The sequence below is a fragment of the Lucilia cuprina genome, chromosome X (assembly GCF_022045245.1).
Source record: "Lucilia cuprina isolate Lc7/37 chromosome X, ASM2204524v1, whole genome shotgun sequence".
Taxonomy (NCBI): Eukaryota; Metazoa; Arthropoda; class Insecta; order Diptera; family Calliphoridae; genus Lucilia; species Lucilia cuprina.
Genome location: NC_060949.1, coordinates 11,977,524 through 12,001,698, shown reverse-complemented (window position 1 = coordinate 12,001,698; position 24,175 = coordinate 11,977,524). Strand labels below are relative to the sequence as shown.

Genomic DNA, 24,175 nt, shown 5'->3' with positions numbered 1-24,175 from the left:
ATTTTTTTTCTATGTAAACAAACAGGAATTTTGACAGATAAGATTGTAAAAGCTGATGATCAGCTGTGCGGACGAGGCTACCTTATTAAGTGTACACTGGTTGCAAATTTACGAGAGGATATTGGTGATTGTGAATTTTATTGCGAATGTAAAAAATCAGTGGCATATATTTTTTTACGAGCCCAGTTTATCCGTTGCATAAACGATAATGCCATGCGTGAGCAGTTATTGCAAAATAAATTGTGTGACTTTTCTGAAATCGTAACGAAAGCACTTGCAATGGAAGCAGCAAAGCATGACTCAAAAGCTTGTCCATAAAACAAATCCAAATTGACATCTGCTGAAATCAATAAAATTTTGGAAGGAAAAAAATGTTTCAAGAAAATCGCAAATCAAATAAAAACTTCTCAAAGAAAGACAAATTTAACGTTAATTTTAAAATGTTTTGTTTTGATGAACTTTGTCTAAGATGTGGTAAAAACAACCATTATGCAAAGGACTGCCTTAGCAAGAAACACAACCTCAATTGTTCCGAATGCGGGAAAAGTGGGCATGTGGTCAAGATTTGTATCAAAGCATGTATGAAAAAAACTCATTCATGTCATGAATCGGTACATCAAATTGAAGACCTACATCAATACGGCGTTTTAAACGTAGTTGATATACCCAAAAACTGTTCTAAAGATTAAGACAAAATTTTTACTACAATAAATATAGAAGGAAACCCGATAAAAATTGAAGTTGACATGGGATCTAAATATAAATTTTTGCCAAGAGATCAATACGTAAGTACCTCTACGGCCAACCAGAATTACAGCCGATGGTTAGGTTCAAGTAGATGAAATTTACATTGTTTCTAAAGACTTTACGGCTATTATGGGACGTGATTGGTATCGTAAACTAAAACTCAAAATTGATTTAGACCAAATCTAAAATCTGTACACAACTAATCATGTATATGATACTGATGTATTTTGTTCAATTAGTAATGAATTCAAAGATATCTTCCAACAAAAGGTTGGCTGTGCTAAATAATATCACTCAATCGTCTTTACGTAGACGTTAAGCCAATCTTCAACAAAGAACGTGAGATACCATATGCATTAGTCGAAAAAGTTAATCATGAACTTGATGAATTAGAAAAAACTGGAATAATATCAAAAACTGAGACCAGTTATTGGGACACCCCTTTGGTCGTCATACCCAAAGCTGATACGTTTATGCGTTGATTATAAAGTTGGAGTAAAAGAAAAATTTAAGACATTTTTAACAGTTTACGCAATTCGAGGTACTTTTGTAGGTTAGATCTCTACAGAGCCTATCTACATATACCAGTTGATGAAGATTCAAACAAAATACAAACAATAGCAACACACCGAGGGACATATAAGGTAAATAGGTTATCATTTTTAATAAAAACAGCACCATCTGAATTCAATCGAATTTTAAACCAAATTTTAAGAGAAATTCCAAAAACAGAGGTTTACCTTGACGATATCATCGAACATGGTGAAACCAAATCCGAATGTCAAGAAAATTTATCAAAATGTTTAATGCAGTTATTTTATTACGATTTACATCTAAATAAAGAGAAATGTAGTTTTTTCAAGAGAAAATAGAATTTTTGGGCCATACTACAACACAGCTGAGGTAATGCGATTTTTAGGAATGGTCATTTATTATTCGCGATTTATTCCTAATTGTTCAACAATCACAGCACCTTTACGAAATTTAACGAAAGCAAAAATATCAAAGAAGAAGTTGTTAGTGACCGTGTTCTAGTGCCTTTTGATCCGAAGTACCATTACAATTAGCATGTGACGCCAGTCCAACTGGAATTGCTGGAGTATTGTCTCATATAATAGATGGACAAGAAGGCCCAATTTCTTTTGCCTCAAGATCACTCACAAATGCCGAAAAAAAACTACTCACAAATCGACCGTGAAACTCTCGCAATTGTTTATGCAGTAAATTATTTTTATCAATACCTTTTTGGGAAACAGTTTATGCTCATTACAGGTAATCAACCCTTAGTCCGAATTTTTCATCAAAACGCAAAGTTACCAAACTTGACATTTTCAAGACTACAAAGATATGCAGCTTTTCTTTCCGGATTCTATTATATAGTTGTGTATAAAAAGGGTATCGAAAATGTAAATGCCGATTGCTTATCAAGGGCTCCGATAAAGTCACCAATTTTAACAGACACCGCCATCAACGAAGAAGTAAGCAAAATTTGCAAATTGTCAATACACAATTCAACATTAAATTTAAATTTCAAAACACTTCAAATTGAAACAAAAAAGGATCAACAACTGTCAACACTAATACAGAACCACAAAAATAACCGTGTAGAAGATACAATGTTCACAATCAACAATGGCATCGTTTTTAGAGGACAGCGTGTAGTAATACCATCAAGCTTGCAACAAGCGGTTTTAGCTGAACTTCACCAAACACATATTGGCACATCAAAAATGAAGCAACTAGGTATGTTTATTGGCAATCTATTGACAAGGACATTGAACGTATGATAAAACAGTGTCTGTCATGTATGTGTGTTAAATCAAGCCCACCTAAAGCTAAATTACATTCCTGGGTGGAACCAGAACATAACTGGCAGAGGCTCCATATTGATTATGCAGGTATGTTCCAAGGTCACTATTTTTTAGTTGTGATAGATGCTAAATCCAAGTGGGCCGAAATTGGAATTACATCTTCAGCCAACTCTTCTAGTTCAACAATACAAATGTTGCTAGACTTATTTGGGCGTCATGGTTACCCGGACGTTATTGTATCCGACAACGCATCTACTTTTAGCAGTTGTGAATTCGACTAATTTTGTGCGCATCGCGGAATTCTCCAAAAGTTCATCGCACCAGGCCATCCAGCCACTAATGGCCTAGCCGAACGTAATGTTCAAACGAGCCACACCACTCTTAAAAGTCGTCAGATCCGTATCCAACTAGATGCACTGAAGCCTCCTCCAACTCAAAACAAAACCCCAGTCGATTCTTGCAAAGTTCGTCAATTAAGAGTAGGAGAGCCCGGTACTATTCTAACAATAAAAATTTATGGAAATTGGGAACAATCGTAAACAAGTTTGGTCATCTCCATTATTTAGTCAAACCGGATAAAGGTAAAACGTCATATTAATCAACTACGATCAACCATGATACCTCAACAGGGAACTTTACAAGGTGAAGAACAAGTACAGCAAAACCCCTTAGCATGTTATTAACTTGCACTCCGTACTTGAAAAATTGTATATTTCTCTCAATTTTCTTATCAAAACAGAGAAATTTACAGAGTTAAATGCCTTAGTCAAATCAAGATATACTAAAGCCGTTACTTTGATATTATTCAGATTAAATCTTATGTCATCAGTCATATCTAGCAATAACGATGTTGTACTATGGCCACGCCGAAATGCATACTGAGAAGGAGGAATGCAATTGCTAACAAACATAAGTATTTGATCCTTCAAAATATGCTCATCCGCTTTATATAAAGCCGACAGAACCGTTATAGGCCTTAAATCATCAAACCCACGAACATGACCAGTCTTAGGAATTGGTACAATACGAGCCTTTTTCCAACCTAAAGGAAAAATAGACGAAACTAATATAGTATTAACATGATGCGTAAAAATAAGAGACATATACGGATAAATAATCTTAATAAAGTTAATTGAAATTTTATCAACACCCACAGACCTAGACCTAATTTTACATATCGCCTTAAATAAGTCAGATTCACTCATGCAATCAAAAGAAAACGCTCCATTTACCACATCAAAGTCCCCCAAAATCAACCAAGTCATAGCCAGCCATACCAGAACTATTTACAAAATACCTATTCATGCTATCAACATCATAGTCGCAAACTCTATCCCAATTACCAATAAACCCAGCTCCATTTAAAATAGTCTACATACCCGAAGCACTAAGTCTAGAAAATAATCCAGTATATCTTTTTCCTTTCCGAATTACATTTTTCGCCCTATTCCGATATCTGCAATATGTTGTCCAATTAGCATTCGATCTATCAGATAAAAAGGTAAGATATGCTAAGTCTCTTAAGGACGTTGTCAACGAGATTTCATCCAACTATTCTCATCACGTCTTACCCTTCTTCTAACTAGAGACACAAATTTAAAAAGAGAACCGACCAATGAATTAACAACCGAGTTCTGAAGATCAACATCACCGGGACCAAAAAAAGAACATGAATCAAACTCAGATAAATAGGCAAACATTCTAACACAATCGATTCTATTAAAATCTCGATGCTCTATTTCAGAATATGATGAGAAAGAGGGACACTGCACTTGATTCGAATGCACAACAACTGAGTCATCACTAAGTAACCAAAAATTTAATAAGGAAGTGGAAAGATGCGCTACATCAAAGTGTCGGTCGAGAATTGTGATATGCAGAAATACCAAGCCTAGTACACATCGACCGCATAGGGCCAGACCTTAAAACATTAAACATATTGCAATTAAAGTCGACAACCAAGACCAAATAGATACAAACAATACCTCCCCTATAATACAACCGATCATTTCTTACCAACTCATAACCATCAAGACGTATAGATTAATTAGTGACGTACGGTTTAAGCCACGATTCCGAAATGCCAAATATGTCAAAATTATCTCCCACAATATTCCTAAGCTCATCAAATTTTGCCGCGTTATAGAAGGGTTTAATACAGTTCTATTTTCAATTCATTAGGCATTTAGATAAGATCCATCGCTAATTATAAGACCAATATTCACATTATCAATGGACATCAAAAATTAAAATGAAACAGGAACCAAAGGTTATAAAATTATTGAGAAAATAACATTTTTGAAATTTAAAGCAAAAAAAAAAAAAAAAAATTAACAATAATCAATATTATAAATAATTTAATTTACTCACTACCGGAAGCAATAAACAATGAGATCAGTCAATACTCCGAGATCAATGAGAAAATAATCATAATAATGATAAATTTAAGTTATAAGAACTAGATGTAACGCAAATAACTAACAAATTAGACAACGAATTCAGACTAAAATAATTATCGTTAAAACTAGTTATTATAAAATATGTATGCTAGTAATAAAATAATATAACATATTGTTACTAGACAACACGTGCACAATTGTTACTAAATGATGCACATTGAACTACATGACTTTATGGCAACACTGCCATGAGTAATTAGCAAAAGTTTTTGTGCTAAGAAAAATAATTAAAAATTAAAAAGTTTTATGTTTTAAAGTAGCATTTTGTATCTAATAATCTAAAAAAGAACATTTTGTTCAATAAAAGTTTTATTTATTGAGTGCTCTTTTGTTTTGTTAAAAAAGTAAACAAACAAAAATAAATAAATACAACACAACGTACAATAACAGCTTGTAATTGGTAGCACTGTTTAGTCTTTGGTGTTATTACTGATTGGTTGCAGTTTATTTACTTTTTGCACAAGGAATAATCATTTAAAAAGCCTGTGTTACCCGATTGGATTTTTATTGGAGTACTCATTTATTTGCAACACGTCTCTTCCGTTTGGCTACTCTTCAAAGTACATATTTGGTTAATTTTGAGACACCAGTTGTTTCATCTGCTGTTGTTTATATCGGGGCTGGGATTTGCAGTCTATTTAAAATTGTACTATGGCTCCACACAGTGAGAATTTTAAATGTCCACAGTGTGACAAAAATGTTACCAAGACCCAAAGAAGTGTTGGTTGTGCTTATTGTGGTGAATACTTTCATATAAAATGTGCCGACATTTCCTTGGAACAACATAGTATTTTATTAAAAAATAAAGTTTTAAAGTATATCTGCAGTAATTGTACTAATATACGCAAAGGCTGTAATGTGCAGGAGGAGTTAAGGAATGGTTTTGCGGCTTTAAAAGTTTCTTTGGAAAAGGACTTAGAGGAAAAGATTCAAGCGAGTAGACAGCTGCTTAATGAACATCTTGAAGCTGGTTTAAGGGTAATCGAAGAGAAATTTTCTGAATTATCAAATTCTCAACCAATCTGTGATGTAGAACTGATAAAATCTGATTTGAAACATTGTTTCGATGTAGTCAAAGTGGTTGATAATGCGGCCAACAGCAAATTAATTAAACTTGAAACTCAGGCGAGTATATTGCAAAGAAGGCTAAATAGAGCAAATGTTGTTATCTGGGGGCTGCCTAAAAAAATTAAGGATCTTCGTACTCCTGTTAGAAAAATTTTTTCTTTGTGCAATGTGTCAGTATCGGATACGGATCTTCAGCATTGCACTTATTTTGCTGGTGGTAAAGCTGTTTTGGTAAAGTTTAATTCAATTCAGGTTCGGGATATTGTTATGTTTAATTACAACAAAGCTAGAAACATAAAGCTAAGTGATGTCATTCCCTCTTCTGTTCATTCTAAAATAATTATAAATGATCATTTAACTGATGCAGCAAGAAAGTTGATTTCTGTATGTCGGAAGCTGAGAAATGAAGGAAAATTTGTTAAATATAAATTCAAAAACTATGATATTCCGAAAGCTAGCATTACAATGAATGATGGGTCGGTGAAGTTGCTCTCTTATAATCAATGTATTGAACTATTTGGCGATTTAAATAACTGCTCACTTTCTCCAATTAATGTTTCCAATCCCAGTTTTTTGTCAACATAACGTTTTTTTTTTGTTTGTTATTTATTATGATTGATCTCGTTTCCTTATTTTCGTATTTATTACTTATTTATATTTATTTATTGTGTTTTAAATTTATTTTTATTATAGTATTTTTATCGCACACTTGTCCCTCCATTTACGCAGTATTTTTTGTTTTATACATACATATATGTATGTATGCATGTATGTATGTATGTATGTATGTATGTATGTATGTATGTATGTATGTATGTATGTATGTATGTATGTATGTATGTATGTATGTATGTATGTATGAACGGAGATATGAACAAAAATCCGAGACAACCTCTGAAAATTTCATCAAAAAATTGTTATAAAAGCAACAACAACACTGAATATAGAAAAAGATTTACATGTGTGTGTGTAGATGTATTTGGTTTTATTCAGCTGTGTATTCTTTTGTTTTGTTTGGAATCCAAACATACAAAAAATACACAGCAAAAAAATATGATTTGCATTTTTTGTTAAAATAAAATAATATTCCCTTTTGTATTGCAAATATATTTTTTAATGAATAGAAAAAAGTATTTAAAACGTTTTCAATTATATGAGAGTAGATTGTGAGTTATTGTACAATAATTTTTATGCGAATATTGTAAGTTTGAAATTTAAAACTAACACAAATTTTTCCCAAGTGCTTTTGAAAACAAATTTTTTTACGATAAACAAAAACAAAATCCACATCTCGTCAATGTTTACCAGCAATGAATCAGAGGTCGAAGTCGACCGGCTTCTAGTCGGAGCTTAGCCGCCGCCGAACTATATTTAGTTGCTTGAGCCGCCGCCGAAACATTCGGCTTAAATCGACTCAAATTTTTTTAATGTTTTTATTAACAAGACTGTAAGATCAATTATGTTTAAAATACACTATGGTGAAGGGTATATAAGATTCGGCACAGCCGAATATAGCACTCTTACTTGTTTTTTTTGTTTGTTATTTATTATGATTGATCTCGTTTCCTTATTTTTGTATTTATTACTTATTTATATTTATTTATTGTGTTTTAAATTTATTTTTATTATAGTATTTTTATCGCACACTTGTCCCTCCATTTACGCAGTATTTTTTGTTTTATACATATATGTATGTATGTATGTATGTATGTATGTATGTATGTATGTATGTATGTATGTATTTATGTATGTATGAATGTATGTATGTATGTGTATGTTATGTGCACATTCCTTTTTTTAAGTTTTTATTCCAATTAACACGTAATTACTGGCGTTTTTAATTTGTTTAATATACACATGCATATGCTTGTATGTATGTGTATGCTATGTACACTTTGCTTTTTTTTAAGTTTTTATTGCAATTAACTCATAATTACTGGCGTTTTTAAATTTGTTTAATGTACACATACATATATTTATTTATATCTATGTAAATTGAGTGGCATTTGTGTCTCCTTTTTCAAAAATTTATATTTTGTTTCTTTTTTTATAATACTGATTGTTATTTTGGAAGTTGTATATAACAATTTAATTTATTTTTTCTTTTTAATTATTTTTTTAAGCATTTTTACATTTTTAAATATTTGTCATGTCTGCTCGAGATAATCTTGGTTACGTTGTAAGTGACAATAGCTTATTACGATCTCAACTATCTGTTTTCAATAGAAATTTTAATGTAGCCCACCTTAATTGTAGAAGCTTTAACTTAAATCCGAACTCTACTAAATTTGCAGAGATCAAACGTCTGCTCGATGGTGGATTTCTAGATGTTTTAGGTTTAAGTGAAACATGGTTAAGGGAAACGGTTTCCACTAGTGTCATTGATATTTCAGGATATGTGTGTGTTAGAAATGATCGGCCATGTGGTAGGGGTGGTGGTGTTGCTCTTTACATTTCTAGGAATATTGAGTATAGAGTTGTATATATAGGTCAAAATTATGGAGTAGTTGAGTGTCTGTTTGTTGAAGTTGTTTTTGGTGATGTCAAGGTTTTAGTGGGGACAGTTTATCTTCCTCATGGTGATTTTGCTTCACTTGAGGGTGAAATATCTGACATTCTTGTTCGATATTCAAACATTGTTATTATGGGTGATTTTAATAATAATTTGTTTGATCCGGTAAAGTCTTTGAGAGTTAGGAATATTTGTCATGGTTTAAATCTTTCTCCTATTCACAATTCAATGCCTACTCATTTTGATGTTCGTCATAATTCAACTTCTTTATTGGATTTTTTTTGGTGTCTTCTCCGGAATTGGTAGAGGTATCGGACCAGTTCCAATGTCCGGGAATATCGCGTCACTCATTCATTTTTTTGTCGCTCAAGATTTCTCGATCGGTTGCCAGACAATTTTATGAATTTTATGATTATGATGCAGTCAATATGGGTTCATTGGAAGCCATGTTGTTGGATTGTGATTTTGGTGGTATGTATTTAACTGATAATGTGGATGAGCAGTTGATGATTTTAAATGAGAATTTTCAATTCCTGCATTCTGTTGTCCCATTTAAAAGACGAATGGTGCGTGGGTATAATGATGAGTGGATTAATGCACCTGAGATAGTTTATTGTCTGTCAGTTAGGGATCTTGCTTACAGAGCATATTTGATGGATAGGACTGAGACTAATTGGAGAATGTTCTGTCGGACTAGAAATCGGGCAAAGTCAGTTATTAGGAAATATAAGAGAAAGATACATGGTTTAATGTTCAAGGATGGGGACAGTAGGAAGATTTGGGATATATTGAATAAGAATGGTGTTGTGGATGGTACTGATCATTTTAATGGTGTTGATCGTAATGAATTAAATGAAGCTTTCTCCTCTAATCAGTCTGTTGATTATGATGGCTTTTTAGATTTTTCCAATATTCCATATGATGGATTTTCTTTTCGTTCGGTAGATGTTTTTGAGATGTTTGATGCTTTTGAACTGATAAAATCAACTGCTGTTGGTCATGATCGATTTACGCTCAAATTTCTCAGACTTCTAATGCCAATTGCTGGTAATTATATATTACGTTTAGTTAATACAATTTTAACCACTTCAACTTTTCCCTTGGTCGTCATGAATTTAGACTCATATCAATATTGCCAATTTTATCTAAAATGGTTGAACATCTTATGAAGATTCAACTTGTAAAGCATATTGATGATAATCGACTGCTTCATGATTGTCAATCAGGCTTTAGGTGTAATAGGAGTACTACGTCTTTGCTTCTTGGTCTAACTGAAAACATTAGGAGTAATCTTTCTGGCAATGGTATATGTGTTTTATTATCTTTGGACTTTGCTAAAGCCTTTGATAGGGTAAATCATTTGCTTTTAATTAAAAAGTTGCATCGATATTATGGCTTTTCTGGATCGGCTTGTAAATTGATATATTCATATCTATCTAATAGAATGCAATATGTTTTTTGTAATGGGGTTGCTTCCAGAACACTTCCAGTTTATAGTGGTGTTCCGCAGGGATCAGTTTTAGGGCCTCTGCTTTTTATTATGTTCATGAATGATCTATTCGATATAGTTTCAAGTAATATGTGTCTTCCATTTTCTTTTGCGGATGATGTTCAGTTATTGTTTAAGGGTGTTGCCGAGTTTCCTGATGTTCTGCAGAATATGATTGATTTTACTGTTGAATTGCTTTTGAATTGGGTTACTGATAATCGTCTTGTTATCAATACTGATAAGACTAAGGCAATGTTTTTTGGTAAAAGTAATAGTTATAACTTTTCAGTTGTCTTTAATGGTAAAATAATTGAGTTTGTTGATAGACTTAAATGTCTTGGTGTAATTATTGATACTGGTTTGAGCTTTGAGAGTCATGTGAATTCTGTTGTATCTAGGGTTAATTTTACTTTACGTAAGCTAAGCTATACAGTTTAGATTTATTGTTGCCGTTTAATGTTAAGAGGAGAGTTGTACATGCACTGGTAATGCCAATATTTTTATACGCCTTGGAGGTTTTTACTGGAATCTTTGGTTACATCATAAAAAAACTTAGATTAGCTTTCAATAGAGTTGTTAGGTATTTGTACTCTCTTAGGATGTCTCAGCATGTATCGTCTTATATTTATAAGTTCTTGGGTTTTTCCTTCATGGAATTTATAACTTATAGAAATCTGTTACACTTTTATAAGTCATATAAATTACAGACTCCTGGATATCTAGTTGATTTGTTTGTATTCTGTAGATCTACCAGGAATAGACAGTTAAAATTACCAAAATTAACTCTGATATTGGAGCGCTGGTTTATGTTAGGGTAGCACGATCATATAACAAATTACCTATTTCCCTGAGAATATTTGATGTCTCAGCCGATACTTACAGGAGGGAACTATTTCGAGAGCTCTCTTGTCATAGTTAGTTTCTGTAGTTTGGTTTAGGTGTCGGATGTTTTTTTTGAGGGGATTTGTATTTGCTAAGTATATGTGTTATGTTTGCACTTATTGGGCATTTCATTTGGAAATTTGGATTTGTTATTTTTGGCTTTTTATTTTGGTTTATCTTATGAATTGTATGAATTTTTTAGATATTTTAGGGTGTGTGTCTTTATGGTTTATGTGGGTGTTCTGAGTTCTTTTTTGGTATATTTTATTGGGAACAAACTTCGTATTTTGGATATATGGCGGGAGGTGGTGATGCATTTTAATATTGTATGGGTGTCTGATTTCTCTATTGTATATTTCTTGTTTTTCATGATGTGGGCAGACAATGTGTGAATTTTGATATTATGATTGCATGGATGATTCTTGTCTTAACATTTTTGGTTCTATTGATTATTTGGCGTATGGTATTACTGTGGTAAATTTTTAATTAAATTTTGTATCTTTAATTGCATATTGATATTTGATGTTATATTTGCATTCTTTTTTGTTATCAGAGCCGAATGAATGGTAATGACATCTATTTAACTAAGCAGGGTTGTTTATTTTTTATCTATATTGTTACGTTGATGTTTATTAGTGGCTCAACTTGAATGCTATTCACATATTTGAAGTCTTTTTTTGCATAATAGTGGGAAATTAAACTCCATTTCTTAACAGTGACTAGTCATTATCTGTGATAAATTGGTAGGTTGAATTTTGCTTGATTGCATTTTGAATGTTTTTTATTTGCATTTTAACGTTCTTTTTGCGGGTTTCTGATGTTTACAGCTTTAAATTTGGAGTGTCTGGAAGAATTATTTCGGATTCCTTCTGTGTTCTGTTGGTAGATGATATATGTGGATTTACTTCTTGTTCCAGTTAAGCCATATGTTACATGTAGCTTTACTATATGAAGTCTATGATTTGTTCTGTTATTGTGTTTAACAATATCTGTGATATTTTCTATAACCATTGCTATATATTTTATATCTTTTTTGTTGTTAGGAGATCTGGTTGTAATGTTGTGGTACATCTATTTCGTCTGATTCTTGATTGACAATGCTATGCTATAGTATGTTGATTTTCGGAGGTATATTTTGCTCGTTGAATTTTCTTTGTTGTTTGCTATTTTGGTATGTGCATGTTATATTGATCTGTATTTATTGATGATACTGTAACAGCTTTTTTCTTTTTATCGGATATTTGCTTGCAACATTCCATAATAATGAGAGAGATGTTGTTGTTATATTGTATTGACTGAATATGGTGTTAATTCTTGGTAATTGGTGTTGGTTTGACTTTGGGGTTTGACTTGTGGTTAAAACTATCATGGCTTCAAGGATTTTTGATTTTTTTTGTAGAAAGTTAATAACATTTCATGGGTATCTATTTAACTAAGAGTTTAACGTGTGGATTGAGGAATTATCCTTAATGTCGGATTAAATCTCAGACTGTTTGTGGGTGAAAGGTTTGTTTTTTGTCTTTGGGATCGGCATTTTTGTTTTTATCATTGTTATCCACTATCTCATTCTTTATTTAAGTGTACTAATCTTAATTTTGTTCCTTATCCTGTTCATATTCATGTTTCTTTTGATCCGTTTTCTTGTAATTTATTTCATCTGGCGTCTTTTTTCTCAGGATGTTTTTTTGGTTATTTTTGATTCTATTTGTTAATTGTTCTGTACGTTTGATTCTGAATTGCAGTAATATTTTGTTTTAGTAGCACTGACCCTCTTATTGTTGATTACTACTAATCGTTTTTTATGAGGTGTAATTTTATGTAGTTGCTGTTATATCTCTTTTAGTCATATGTTTTCTGCAGTGTTAGTTTTTGACATGTCAGTTGATTGCTATTCTTTTAGTGTGGCTACTTTTAAGCTTTCTTGACTGTATTATAGGAGTGAGTATATGAGTTGTTTGGTAAACTGTTGTAGAGTTTTTAATGACATATAAAAGACTGATTAGAGTGTTGCACTTCGGCATATGGGTTAGACATTCAATATTATCTAATTTGGAGTTTAATTTGTGAATAGTGTGTTGGCATTGAATTGGGGTTTGAGGTTGGTTTTTTCCTGTCAATGATTTTTTTCTCTCAACGATTTATTGTTTTTTTGTGATTAATGTTGGACCCACTTTTAATATCAGTGTTGAGTGTTAGACCTGGTGTGGATATTTCACCTTTTCGTGTATAACTTTAACTAATAGATGCGCATGACCTATTTTATACAAAGGTTTTGGTTCTTAGTATTTTTGGCTTGTGAGGAGTACGCTAATTTCTTTTATACTTGGTTAGTTATTTCTTTACACACACACATCACTAAATATTCCTGGAACTGGTGGAGATAGTTTTTTTTACTAGGTTTTTTGCGCTAAACTATAAGTCTATAGAAATTCACTTCATTGAAAACTAAAAGTGGAATTGAATGTATTTACGTTTTGGCTATGAGGTATTTTAATATTGTAGTATATCAATTTTTACTTTTTATTTAATTAAATTTATTACTTTTATTTTAATCATAATTTTAAATATGAAAAAAATCATTTTTATGTAATCTATTCATAAGTAGAAATTTATAACCGATTATGGCCTATATAGGCTAGGTTATTGAAATAAAGAATTTGAAATTAAATTAAAATTAAATCATATTCCACCTCTTTTCCATCACACAAGGTCAGCACAGCTTTCGGTTTATCTATATTCAAAATTTTAAACTTAACAATAGCCTTTCGCCGCAGCATTTTGCGACACAGTGAGTTAAGTTTAGTAGCGGCAGGTGAGATATGGTCGTTCAAATAAACACGGCTTTCAATCTCTTTTAAAATACTCGCAAATACTATGCAAAATATTATTTTCCTTTTCAATATAAGCAATTTTGGACGAGGTCCAGGTATCGATTTGATTAATTTATTTACTGCAAGCCACTATGTCAGATTTCATATCTTTAATACATTCTGATATTTCACTTCTAAAATTAGTCAATAGTTGAGCCATTGAATCTTTAAAAGCAGTATTGTTCTTCTTATTTGAGTTCACAAAATCATCAAAACTTGCCTTCAAATCCTTAACATCATCATGGATAGAACAATCAAAGCAAACATCGGCACAGTTATTGCAGAAGAAGAATAAAGACTTGGGGTTCTCTTTAAACAAATCAAGTTGTTTGTCCGAAACTTTAGCACACTTAATATCCAATCACAATTTACATATCTTGCATTGTATACTACCTTGGGTCTTTCCAATGACATCATGACATATATTACACTTGTATGATTTGGTAGCAGGCATGTCAATAGCAATAAACAAAACAACAGCAACAACAAATAAAGCTCAGATAAATGTAGCAAAATCAAACCAATAAGACTAAATAAATCCCAATTGAAAATGCACCTTTAATAATTTTAGCAACATGTTGTTCAGCAATTACATTAATCCAAAAATTTTAGAAATCTTATTAAAAATTATTAAAAGTTAAAAGTTTTAAAGTAACGACTGCTAAGTAAAAAATCACGTTTTATTTATATCTGTAGATATAAATTTTTAAAACTTAAAATAAACATAGTCACTTATTCAGTGTGACAAAACAATTGCAACTTAAAAAAAAATATTCCAAGGTAAAATGATTGTTTTCTTTATATTTCGTAGCGAAACCCTTGCTATCTATTTGCATCTTCGTGGAATCGACTCTATTAAATTGTTAATAGTAGCCTGTGGATCGCATTTTTAATCCGATTGAAAAACTCGTCAGCATTTTAAACGTTATTGCGATCAATCCGCTGTTTTACAATTAAACAGATATTTTCTATTGGGTTCAGGTCCGGTGATTGAGGTGGCCATTCCATACATTAATATTCTTTTGCCTTTGAAGTGTGTTCGGATCATTGTCTTGTTGAAATGTTCATCGTAAAGGCATTTCCCACTCAGCAAATGACAACATAACCTGCTCAAGGATGTTTTTATATGACCATTTATCCATTATTCCCTGAATTCGATAAAGTGGGCCCAAACCATTAGCAGGGAAACATCCCCAGGTCATGACATGACCGCCTCCATGTTTGACGGTTTTTTCACAGAATTCTTTTTGTAAACGTTTTCCTTTTGGTCTTCTGACACGAGTTATCCCATCACTAGCGATAATATTGAATTTTGATTCGTCACTGAAAAGAACGTTTTTCCATTGGTTTACTGTCCAGCTAACATGTTCTTGAGCAAATTATAGCAGTTTCAATTGATTACGTTTAGATATGAGAGGCTTCTTAGATGGCCAATAAGCTAACAAATCAGAATATGTCGAAGACGTCGAGAAACAGTTCTTGCGCTTACTGGAATATTGAATTCTTTAACCAATGTTAGAGTAGATTTAAAAGGGAAACTTTTTAATCTCTCTTACCGCATCGATTCTTTTGTCAGTTTTTCGAGACCGACCGCCTTTGTTGAAGACCCTCCACAGATTTAGTTTTATTTTAATACGTGATAAAATTCGAGAAACTGATGATTTAAGCACCTTATAGTTAATGGATAATTCTTTTTGGAAAATTCCTTGATTGAAATCATCGACAATACGTTTGCGCAAATCTTTACCGAACTTATCTGGTTCTATCTTTATCGGAGTTGTGTATTTTAAATAAAATATTTTTTATAACGAAAAGTGAAAAATTTACCGCGACCAGGTAACGTTTTAGGAGACAAACTCTGTTGTAATTCTGTTTAACTAAGAGCGGGTTTTTGATTTGGCAATCAAATGCCAAATAATAATCAGACTAGTTAATCTAAAAATTAATTGATTCTGAAGTTAATCCCCTTTGATGTTTTTGAGTACAAGATTAGACTTCGCATACAAAACAAAGGATGCTTTATAAAAAAGAAGAAGACAATTGATAATTTAATATAAAAATTAACAGACTTAAATTTCGAGTACTGAAAAACAACTTCCGAGGATTAATTTTAATTTAATCCCTAATCCTTTACCTAAAGATTGGCCCTAAAAGTAACAAGAATTATGTATTAAATATAAATTTAAAATTTTATTATAATTTCTTGTGTACTTAGCCGTTTCAATCAGACAATTGCACATGCCGTAAGCGTTTTAAGCTAATTTAATGTGTATTATGGAACAACCCACTGGACAGCCACTAAAAGAGTCCTGCGTTATTGGAGGCTATACAAAACATCGCACTTGTTTATTCTTCCAGTGACAAACCAGTAGAAGGATATGGCGATGCGGACTAGGGTTCGAACATAAATGATAGAAAACCGAAAACCAATTTTTATTGAAAACGAAACTGTTTTCGATATATAGACAAAAATGTATTAAACTTCGGAGCCCATCTCGAAAGTAGGCTGGCCGACAAAAAAATATATATCTTATTCTATATTGTTTTTTTGAGAAATTTTTTATTTTAACTCTTCCTTTTAAAAGTTTGCAGACTCCAGGCATAGATTATTCCATATTGTTAAATTAATATGTAATAAGTACTCTATATTCGCCTTTGATTAATCTAATATGCACTTCACCAACGCTTGTTTAAAAAAATTATAAAACATAAATTTAATAAATTTTTTTCCGACTCCAGCTACAACAAAAACAACAACAATTTACGTCAAACGAAATAAATCAGAGGGTCCCCGTTATTTATGGATGGATTTTTTTTATATAGGAATCTTCTCAAAAGCTTATCTTCAAAAAATTTGATTTCAACACACAGACAGCCAGACATGCCTAAATCGACTCCGCTATCTATAAGGATCCAGAATATATGTATATTAGTGTGCTCCAAGCTTGTATAAAGGAAAAAAATGTTATCCGACAGGCCGACCTCCTCTGGAGTTGTTATATGGCTTGTAAAACTATGTCATACAAAAAATTGGGCTTATAAAACAACGTGCCACAACGGCTTAAGGAAATTATATAGCAAAATTTACAAACAGTATGACAAAATTATTTATACCCTCATCGCGAAGGTTAAAGATACAAAATGTCCCATTTTACAGGTTCTCATTTAGGTTAGGGTTCTACATGGTAAATTTTTGTTTCTAGGTTTAATACTATAAAAAATTCAAAAAGTTCTTTTTGAAGAAGGAAAAAGTACCAAAAGTCCATTTTATATATATTCTCATTTAATTTTATGTTAATAGATTCAACATTATATAAAATTCAGAAAGTGTCTTTTGAGGAACGAAAAGGTACAAATAAGTCCCATTTTATTAGTTCTCTTTATCAGAGCTCATACTTAATTTTATGATTCTACGATATACTTTTCTAATTCTTTTAGTAAGAAATATTTGTTTATCTGTTATTCCGTAAATTACTGCGTATAAAAAATGTATAGATAGAAGTACAAACGGAAAGACAAACTTACATCTTTACATTTAAACAAATTATTTAATATTTTATGAAATACTTCGTCAATTAATACAAAAGTTAGCATAAGTTGTATAAAAACGAAAATTGCGTTATTTATAGTTTATCTTTTATAAAATGAAATTTACACTCACTATAACAATATCTAAATTATCGCACAAATGATCCGGCAAAATTCGTTTTACCACTTCTTCCTCAGACATTCCATTAAAACGATCGTGTTTCTTTCGTTCTTTCGTTTTCGTAAACCCTGTAATCGGATTAACATCAATTGAATTTGCCCTTTAAAATAAAAACAACAATTTTAATGCTAAGTAAATAATTTTACTAATAAAATATATACCTTTCTATTGTTGGTAGCAACGCAACATCCGGTACCTTTTTTTTACGTCCCCGTCTTTTTTGAACTGATTTTGTCTGTAAGTTTAAAATTGCATCCTGTTGTTCCTGCACTGCAATATCTGCAGATATTTCCGAAAAATGTTGCTGAATGTCTGCATTTGTTCTTGATGTAGTTGTATTTGTCTCCAGACAGGTTGGCTTTTGTGAATGATGATGGAGAACAGTTGTATTTGTTAAGGCGTACATATCAGAGCTTGGATTCAGGCTAGCTGAGGCTGAGGTTTCCGATTGCATAGCCATAAATCCATTAATTGGACCGCCCTCTTGGTTACTACGCGGGTGAGAATGTGGAGGCGTCAAAATGTTGCGCAAACTATTATTTGTGGCTGAATTTAGGTCATCATCAATAAAGTGGTAGGGGTCTCTAGGTGCAATGTTCACCGTTGATTCATTGGTTACCAATTCTTGTTGTATATTCTGATTTCGATCATTAATTACATGAGGATTACGTTGAGATTGCTGTTGTAGTCGTAGACTTTGCTGTTGTTCCTCACTTTTTACAACATTTTTTACAAGTCCTCCATGCTGCATGTGATGTTGGGGTGTAATTGAATGTGTAGATGACGCATGTGAGTTTGGAGTAAGAACATCTCCAGCACTAGTTTCATACCCATCATCTTGATTTTCATGTTTAACCGTTGATGGTGAGAGTCCTCTTTAAAATATAAAAATACATATTTAAAAATAAAACTAGTCTAATAGAGCATGTATGTATGCATAAATTGTATAAAATATACTATATAAATATAAAATTCTTAAATGTGATTTCGTTTAGTATGAAATGCTTCCGTATTATTATTATAGAGCAAATTAAAAATCAAACGACAAATAAGAAAACAAATCAACCACTAGCTTTTGGTACAAGTGATTGGTACAATTTTTTACGTTAATCTTAATATTTTTTTAAGTTAATCGTATATGAGAGCTACAATGGGCCGATCCGGAAAAAATAGGTGGAACATTTATATGTAGACAACACATATTAAAGTCGAATTGTATACCAATAACATTATAATTCAATAAATGTAAAGATGTTCTTCACTATTATTATTTATAAACTTAAAAAGAAAAAAATAATTTTATATGAGGTAATTGATACTTGCATTTCAGGTAAGTCTCTATACACAAACAAGTTTAGTATTCGGGTTTAATTTTGTTTATTTAGCTATTTTGAATTTAAAATTCATAAAAAATTAACTTTCGATTACATTTAAATTAAATATTGAATTGAAAAAAGCGAATACCTATTTTTTCGAAAATGGAATGAAATAAATTTCGAGTACGAATTAAGCTTTTTACACAACCTTCTCAATAAGTAAGTAAGAAATTCCTCTTATAAAAAGTTTAAAGTTTAAAAGTTTTACAAACAAAACTTTTTTGGCTAATTGTCCTTTAGCAGTTCCTAAAAAGGCTAAAACTGCAATATCAGTATTGGTAGTCTATTAACTATTGAGAGAAACACCAGAAAATATGGATTTAGTAGCTTCCGAGAAGCAATAATGCATAACTGCCTGATTTCATTTAATTTTAATACAGTAAAAGTGGGAATAGTTATTATGTAATACTGAAAATAACACTTTCTTGGACATTTTTTAATATTGGCATGAAATCTGAATAAAATTTGCAGATGTGGGCAAAGTGCATTAACATTTCTGATACGTATGGTTTCTTTGAGCATTTGTAAGCTAAGTACATAATTTTGGCTTTTGATGGGCCAGTGTCTATTGAAATTTAATTTTTAGGATTCTTATGAACTGCTGAGTGATTATTAGTCCAAATATTTCGGGTTTTTCTACAATTTCGTGTAGGTTTTACTAGAGGTCTTTCTTACTAATTGGCATTATCAATGATTCATTGTTCACTAAAAGTGAACAAAACATTTAAATATTTTTTAAATATTTTGTTACGAAAGTTGTATAAAATGTTTAATACGGACTCGGAATTTATTTGATTCCAACGATTTTCCGAAAAAATAGGTCTTCGATATTTTCAATAAAATGCTTTATTCAAATTTAATCAAATGTAAATTTTTTATCATTATACCCTCCACCCTCGTTTTAAAATTAAAAATTCGTAAATTATCAAAAATAAATCCGACAAAAAAACCGTTTGAAAAAATTCGTAAATTATCAAAAATAAATCCGCCAAAAAAAAAACCGTTTACCGAATTGTATAAACATCTTTAAAATATTCTAATATTTAGTTGGAAGAGGACATTTTGCGAAATATTCACCTCTATCGCCAATCATCATTTCACGTGAAATTGTTCCCTTTTCACTTTTTTCTTTCACTAACTTTTTTGTCGGGAGAAAAATCCAATGTTGTGAAATTTGTTGATGGAATTTTATAAACATTGAACAGCTGTTCCATACTAATCAATTGTTTATAGCAAGTTCACGATAGCAACTTTCCCTTCGAGGGAAATGAACATTTGAAGGGAACAAAATTTTCACTTCTATTGGCGATTATGAATTGCTAAAGATAATATTTGCACTTTTTAGTATAGATATGTACAGCCACGATCGGCAACTCCTACTTATACACTCACTAGGGATGTCATTTGAATAAAATTTTTGCGATTAATCGAGGAAAAAAATTTTTTTTTCTTCGAACGAATAAAATTTCCAATTTATAATAAAGAATAATTCGAACAATTTTTGTCGAATAATCTAATAAAATTTTAATGTTACTTTTTACCAGAGTTTAAATATTAGTAAATGCTTTTATATTTTTATTTTTGACTTTGCAATAAATATGCATTTACCTCATATTTAAAAATATGCATATTTAAAAAATGTTTCTGTTCAAAATATTTCTAGTATTTTTGCTAAAAATATTTACCCATACAAGCTATTGCATATTACAGCTTACAGACAAATATAAAATGTTTTCACATACAATATTTTACGCCTCAACTCGCTAACATATTTATAATACCCACATATATTTTATATGGCTTGCCAGTAATATTAAAATATTTTCCTACACAAATTATTCGAAATCAACAATATTGAAGGCATGCAAGCAGTAATATACGAACATGAAATGTACGCAAGCAGAGCATATATGTATGTGCCGACGAAAACACGAAACAAAACGATAGTCGCGACTATGAGGTTACAATATTTTTACTATCAAACTTAAATATTATTTACTATAGGAAATGACTTATGGTCTAAAATTTAACATTTCATGTTGAACTTGAAAAATTATAAAATGTGAAAAATATATGCAAGATATAACCAAATTTCATTTAGAAAATAATTGAAAACGTTTATATGTATGTATGTATATTATGGGAGAAATGTATGCATGAAATAACCAAATTTAAATTAGAAAAAATTTTAATTGAATTATTGAATGCATGTAATTCAATTATTTATTAAATTTATAATGTGGAGTATTAAAATGTATGTATTTGTATTTATTGTAAAAGGTAATATAATTAGAAAAATATTATATAAATACTTAGAGGATAATATGAATGTAAAAATTTATTCAAATATGTATGTATGTAAAAAAATTTTTTACAGCATATATTTAAACATATTGTTTGTAACAATATGATATGGAATAAATTCAATATAAAGCAAATGCATTAGTAGTGTCTATGAAATGATCAATAATGAAGGAAAATATAGGTATTTTAGAAATTTGTAACAGGAATGCAAAAAATTAAGAGGGGACATAAAAACATAAAATGTTGTTTTTGTAATTTTACATTGTGAAAGGTTAAAACAACAAAAATGTATGAGTGTATTACATGTTTTTCATATGCAGGTACATATATTTCTATAAATTATTATTACATACTCGCAATTATCTTACAATAATGAATGAACAGGCGCGAAGAAAAATATATATAGGTGTTAATAAATTTGCATATGTCATTGCCAACCTTTTGAATTTACATGAGAGAGACTAAATAATAATGATATTTCTTTCCACTTCTCTCCACCACCAATTCAAGTAAAGCAAAAAAAAAAAAAGATCTTGAGTAAACAATCGTTAAGGAATGTGCGTAAAATGATAAAGTAGGAAAGAGAAGTACTACTTCAGGTCATTTTTATGAGGAATGTGTTTTTGCATCACATGTACATATCTACATATCTGGTGTATGTAGATCTTGAACAATAATGAATGAACAGGCGCGAAGAAAAATATACATAGCTATTAATTGAATTTTTCAATTTACATGAGAAAGACTATATAATAATGATATTTCCTTATTCTTTTCTCCACCACCAATTCAGGCATAGCAAAAAATGACCTTGCGTAAACCACCGCGTTGGAATGTGCGTAAAACGGTAAAGTAGGAAAGATAAGTACTGTTATAGATAATTTTATGACTCAAAGTGGCTTGGATAATACTTAGAGTTAGATTTATTGAATAAGAATCAATATTCTACAATTCTAAATAAAATTTACACAGTACTCCCCTGTATAATGGGGTTTCCTTAATGTAGTTTTTGTTTACCAATACAGAATGACCAAAAACCTAGATTATTTTTGTTATAATATATAGATTTATACCTAAGAAACGATAGATTTCATATTAAGTGCAATATTGATAAATTCTTATTGGTATATAGGATAATAAATCAGTTAAGAAATGTCCAAGAAGAGTCGTTCTACTACTAAAATATCTAAAATGTTATTCTAATATATAGGAGTAATAAAAATATGAAATTTTAAAAAATAATGCAGCAATATTGCAAAAATAACAAAAAACCCTAAAAAAGCAAAATACTTTATTGACCTAAAAAATTAACAGTACGTTCTCATTTTTTCAAAAAATTTCGTTAAATAATATCACGATTTTACATTTCATAAGATTTACATTTCAGATATAAGATATTCTTTAAAAAATACAACAAACAAATAGTTTTATTTTGCTGTAAATAATTGTTCAGATAAAGTTTTTTCTTAAAATTTATAAAATTTTACATAGGCAAATTACTTAATGGATTCACTGTCTGTACATGCATATGAAAACATACATGTATATGTATGTAATAAACTCATACATTTTTGTTGTTTTAACCTTTCACAATGTAAAATCACAAAAACAACTTTTTATGTTTTTATGTCCCCTCTTATTTTTTTGCATTCCTGTTACAAATTTCTAAAATACCTATAATTTCCTTCATTATTGATCATTTCATAGACACTACTAATGCATTATCACCTGTTTACAAACTTATTGTTATTGTTTCTTGCTTTATATTGAATTTATTCCATATCATATTGTTACAAACAATATGTTTAAATATATGCTGTAAAAACAATTTTTTACATACATACATACATACATACATACATACATACATACATACATACATACATACATACATACATATTTGAATATATTTTTACATTCATATGATCCTCTAAGTATTTATATACTATTTTATATACATTTTAATACTCCACATTATAAATTTACTAAATACATACATACATTCAATAATTCAATTAAAAAATTTTCTAATTTAAATTTGGTTATTTCATGCATACATTTCTCCCATAATATACATACATACATACATACATACATACATACATACATACATACATACATACATACATACATACATACATACATACATACATACATATAAACGTTTTCAATTATTATTTGGTTATATCTTGCATACATTTTTCACATTTTATAATTTTTCAAGTTCAACATGAAATGTTAAATTTTAGACCACAAGTCATTTCCTATAGTAAATAATATTTAAGTTTGATAGTAAAAATATTGTAAGCTCATAGTCGCGACTATCGTTTTGTTTCGTGTTTTCGTCGGCACATACATATATGTTCTGCTTGCGTACATTTCATGTTCGTATATTAATGCTTGCATGCCTTCAATATTGTTGACTTCGAATAATTTGTGTAGGAAAATATTTTAATATTATAGACAAGCCATATGAAATATATGTGGGTATTATAAATATGTTAGCGAGTTGATGCGTAATATATTGTACGTGAAAACATTTAATATTTGTCTGTAAGCTGTAATATGCAATAGCTTGCATGGGTAAATATTTTTAGCAATAACACTAGAAATATTTCGAATGGGAGCAATTAAATATATTATATTCATAAAATATATTTATATTTTAAAATTACATACGTATGCATAGGAGAAAATATGCATTTTGGTTACTAATATATTAGTAATTTTAATCACTGCTTTTTACCCATATATTTTCAACAGACAGGCATGCGGACAGACGGCTAGACCGTTTTATAATCTAAAAAGGAACCAATATTTCGATGTGTTACAAACGAAATGACAAATATAATACATCCCCACCTGAATTAAATTATGAATTAAGTACAAAATTTCGTTTAACTGGGATACCTGATTCTTCAAATATTGCACAATTTACTTTAATATTC

General features: G+C 30.5%; 1 protein-coding gene across 1 annotated transcript in view; it reads right to left on the bottom strand.

Moving 5' to 3' along the window:
* Positions 1-24,175, bottom strand: part of LOC111683328 — a 97,503-nt gene that overhangs the window by 34,448 nt on the left and 38,880 nt on the right. The window contains exons 3-4 of the mRNA XM_046945440.1: positions 17,709-18,422; positions 17,500-17,647 (exon numbers count right to left, since the gene is read on the bottom strand). Coding sequence (XP_046801396.1) covers positions 17,500-17,647; positions 17,709-18,422 — 862 coding nt within the window. The remainder of the gene's footprint in view (positions 1-17,499; positions 17,648-17,708; positions 18,423-24,175) is intronic.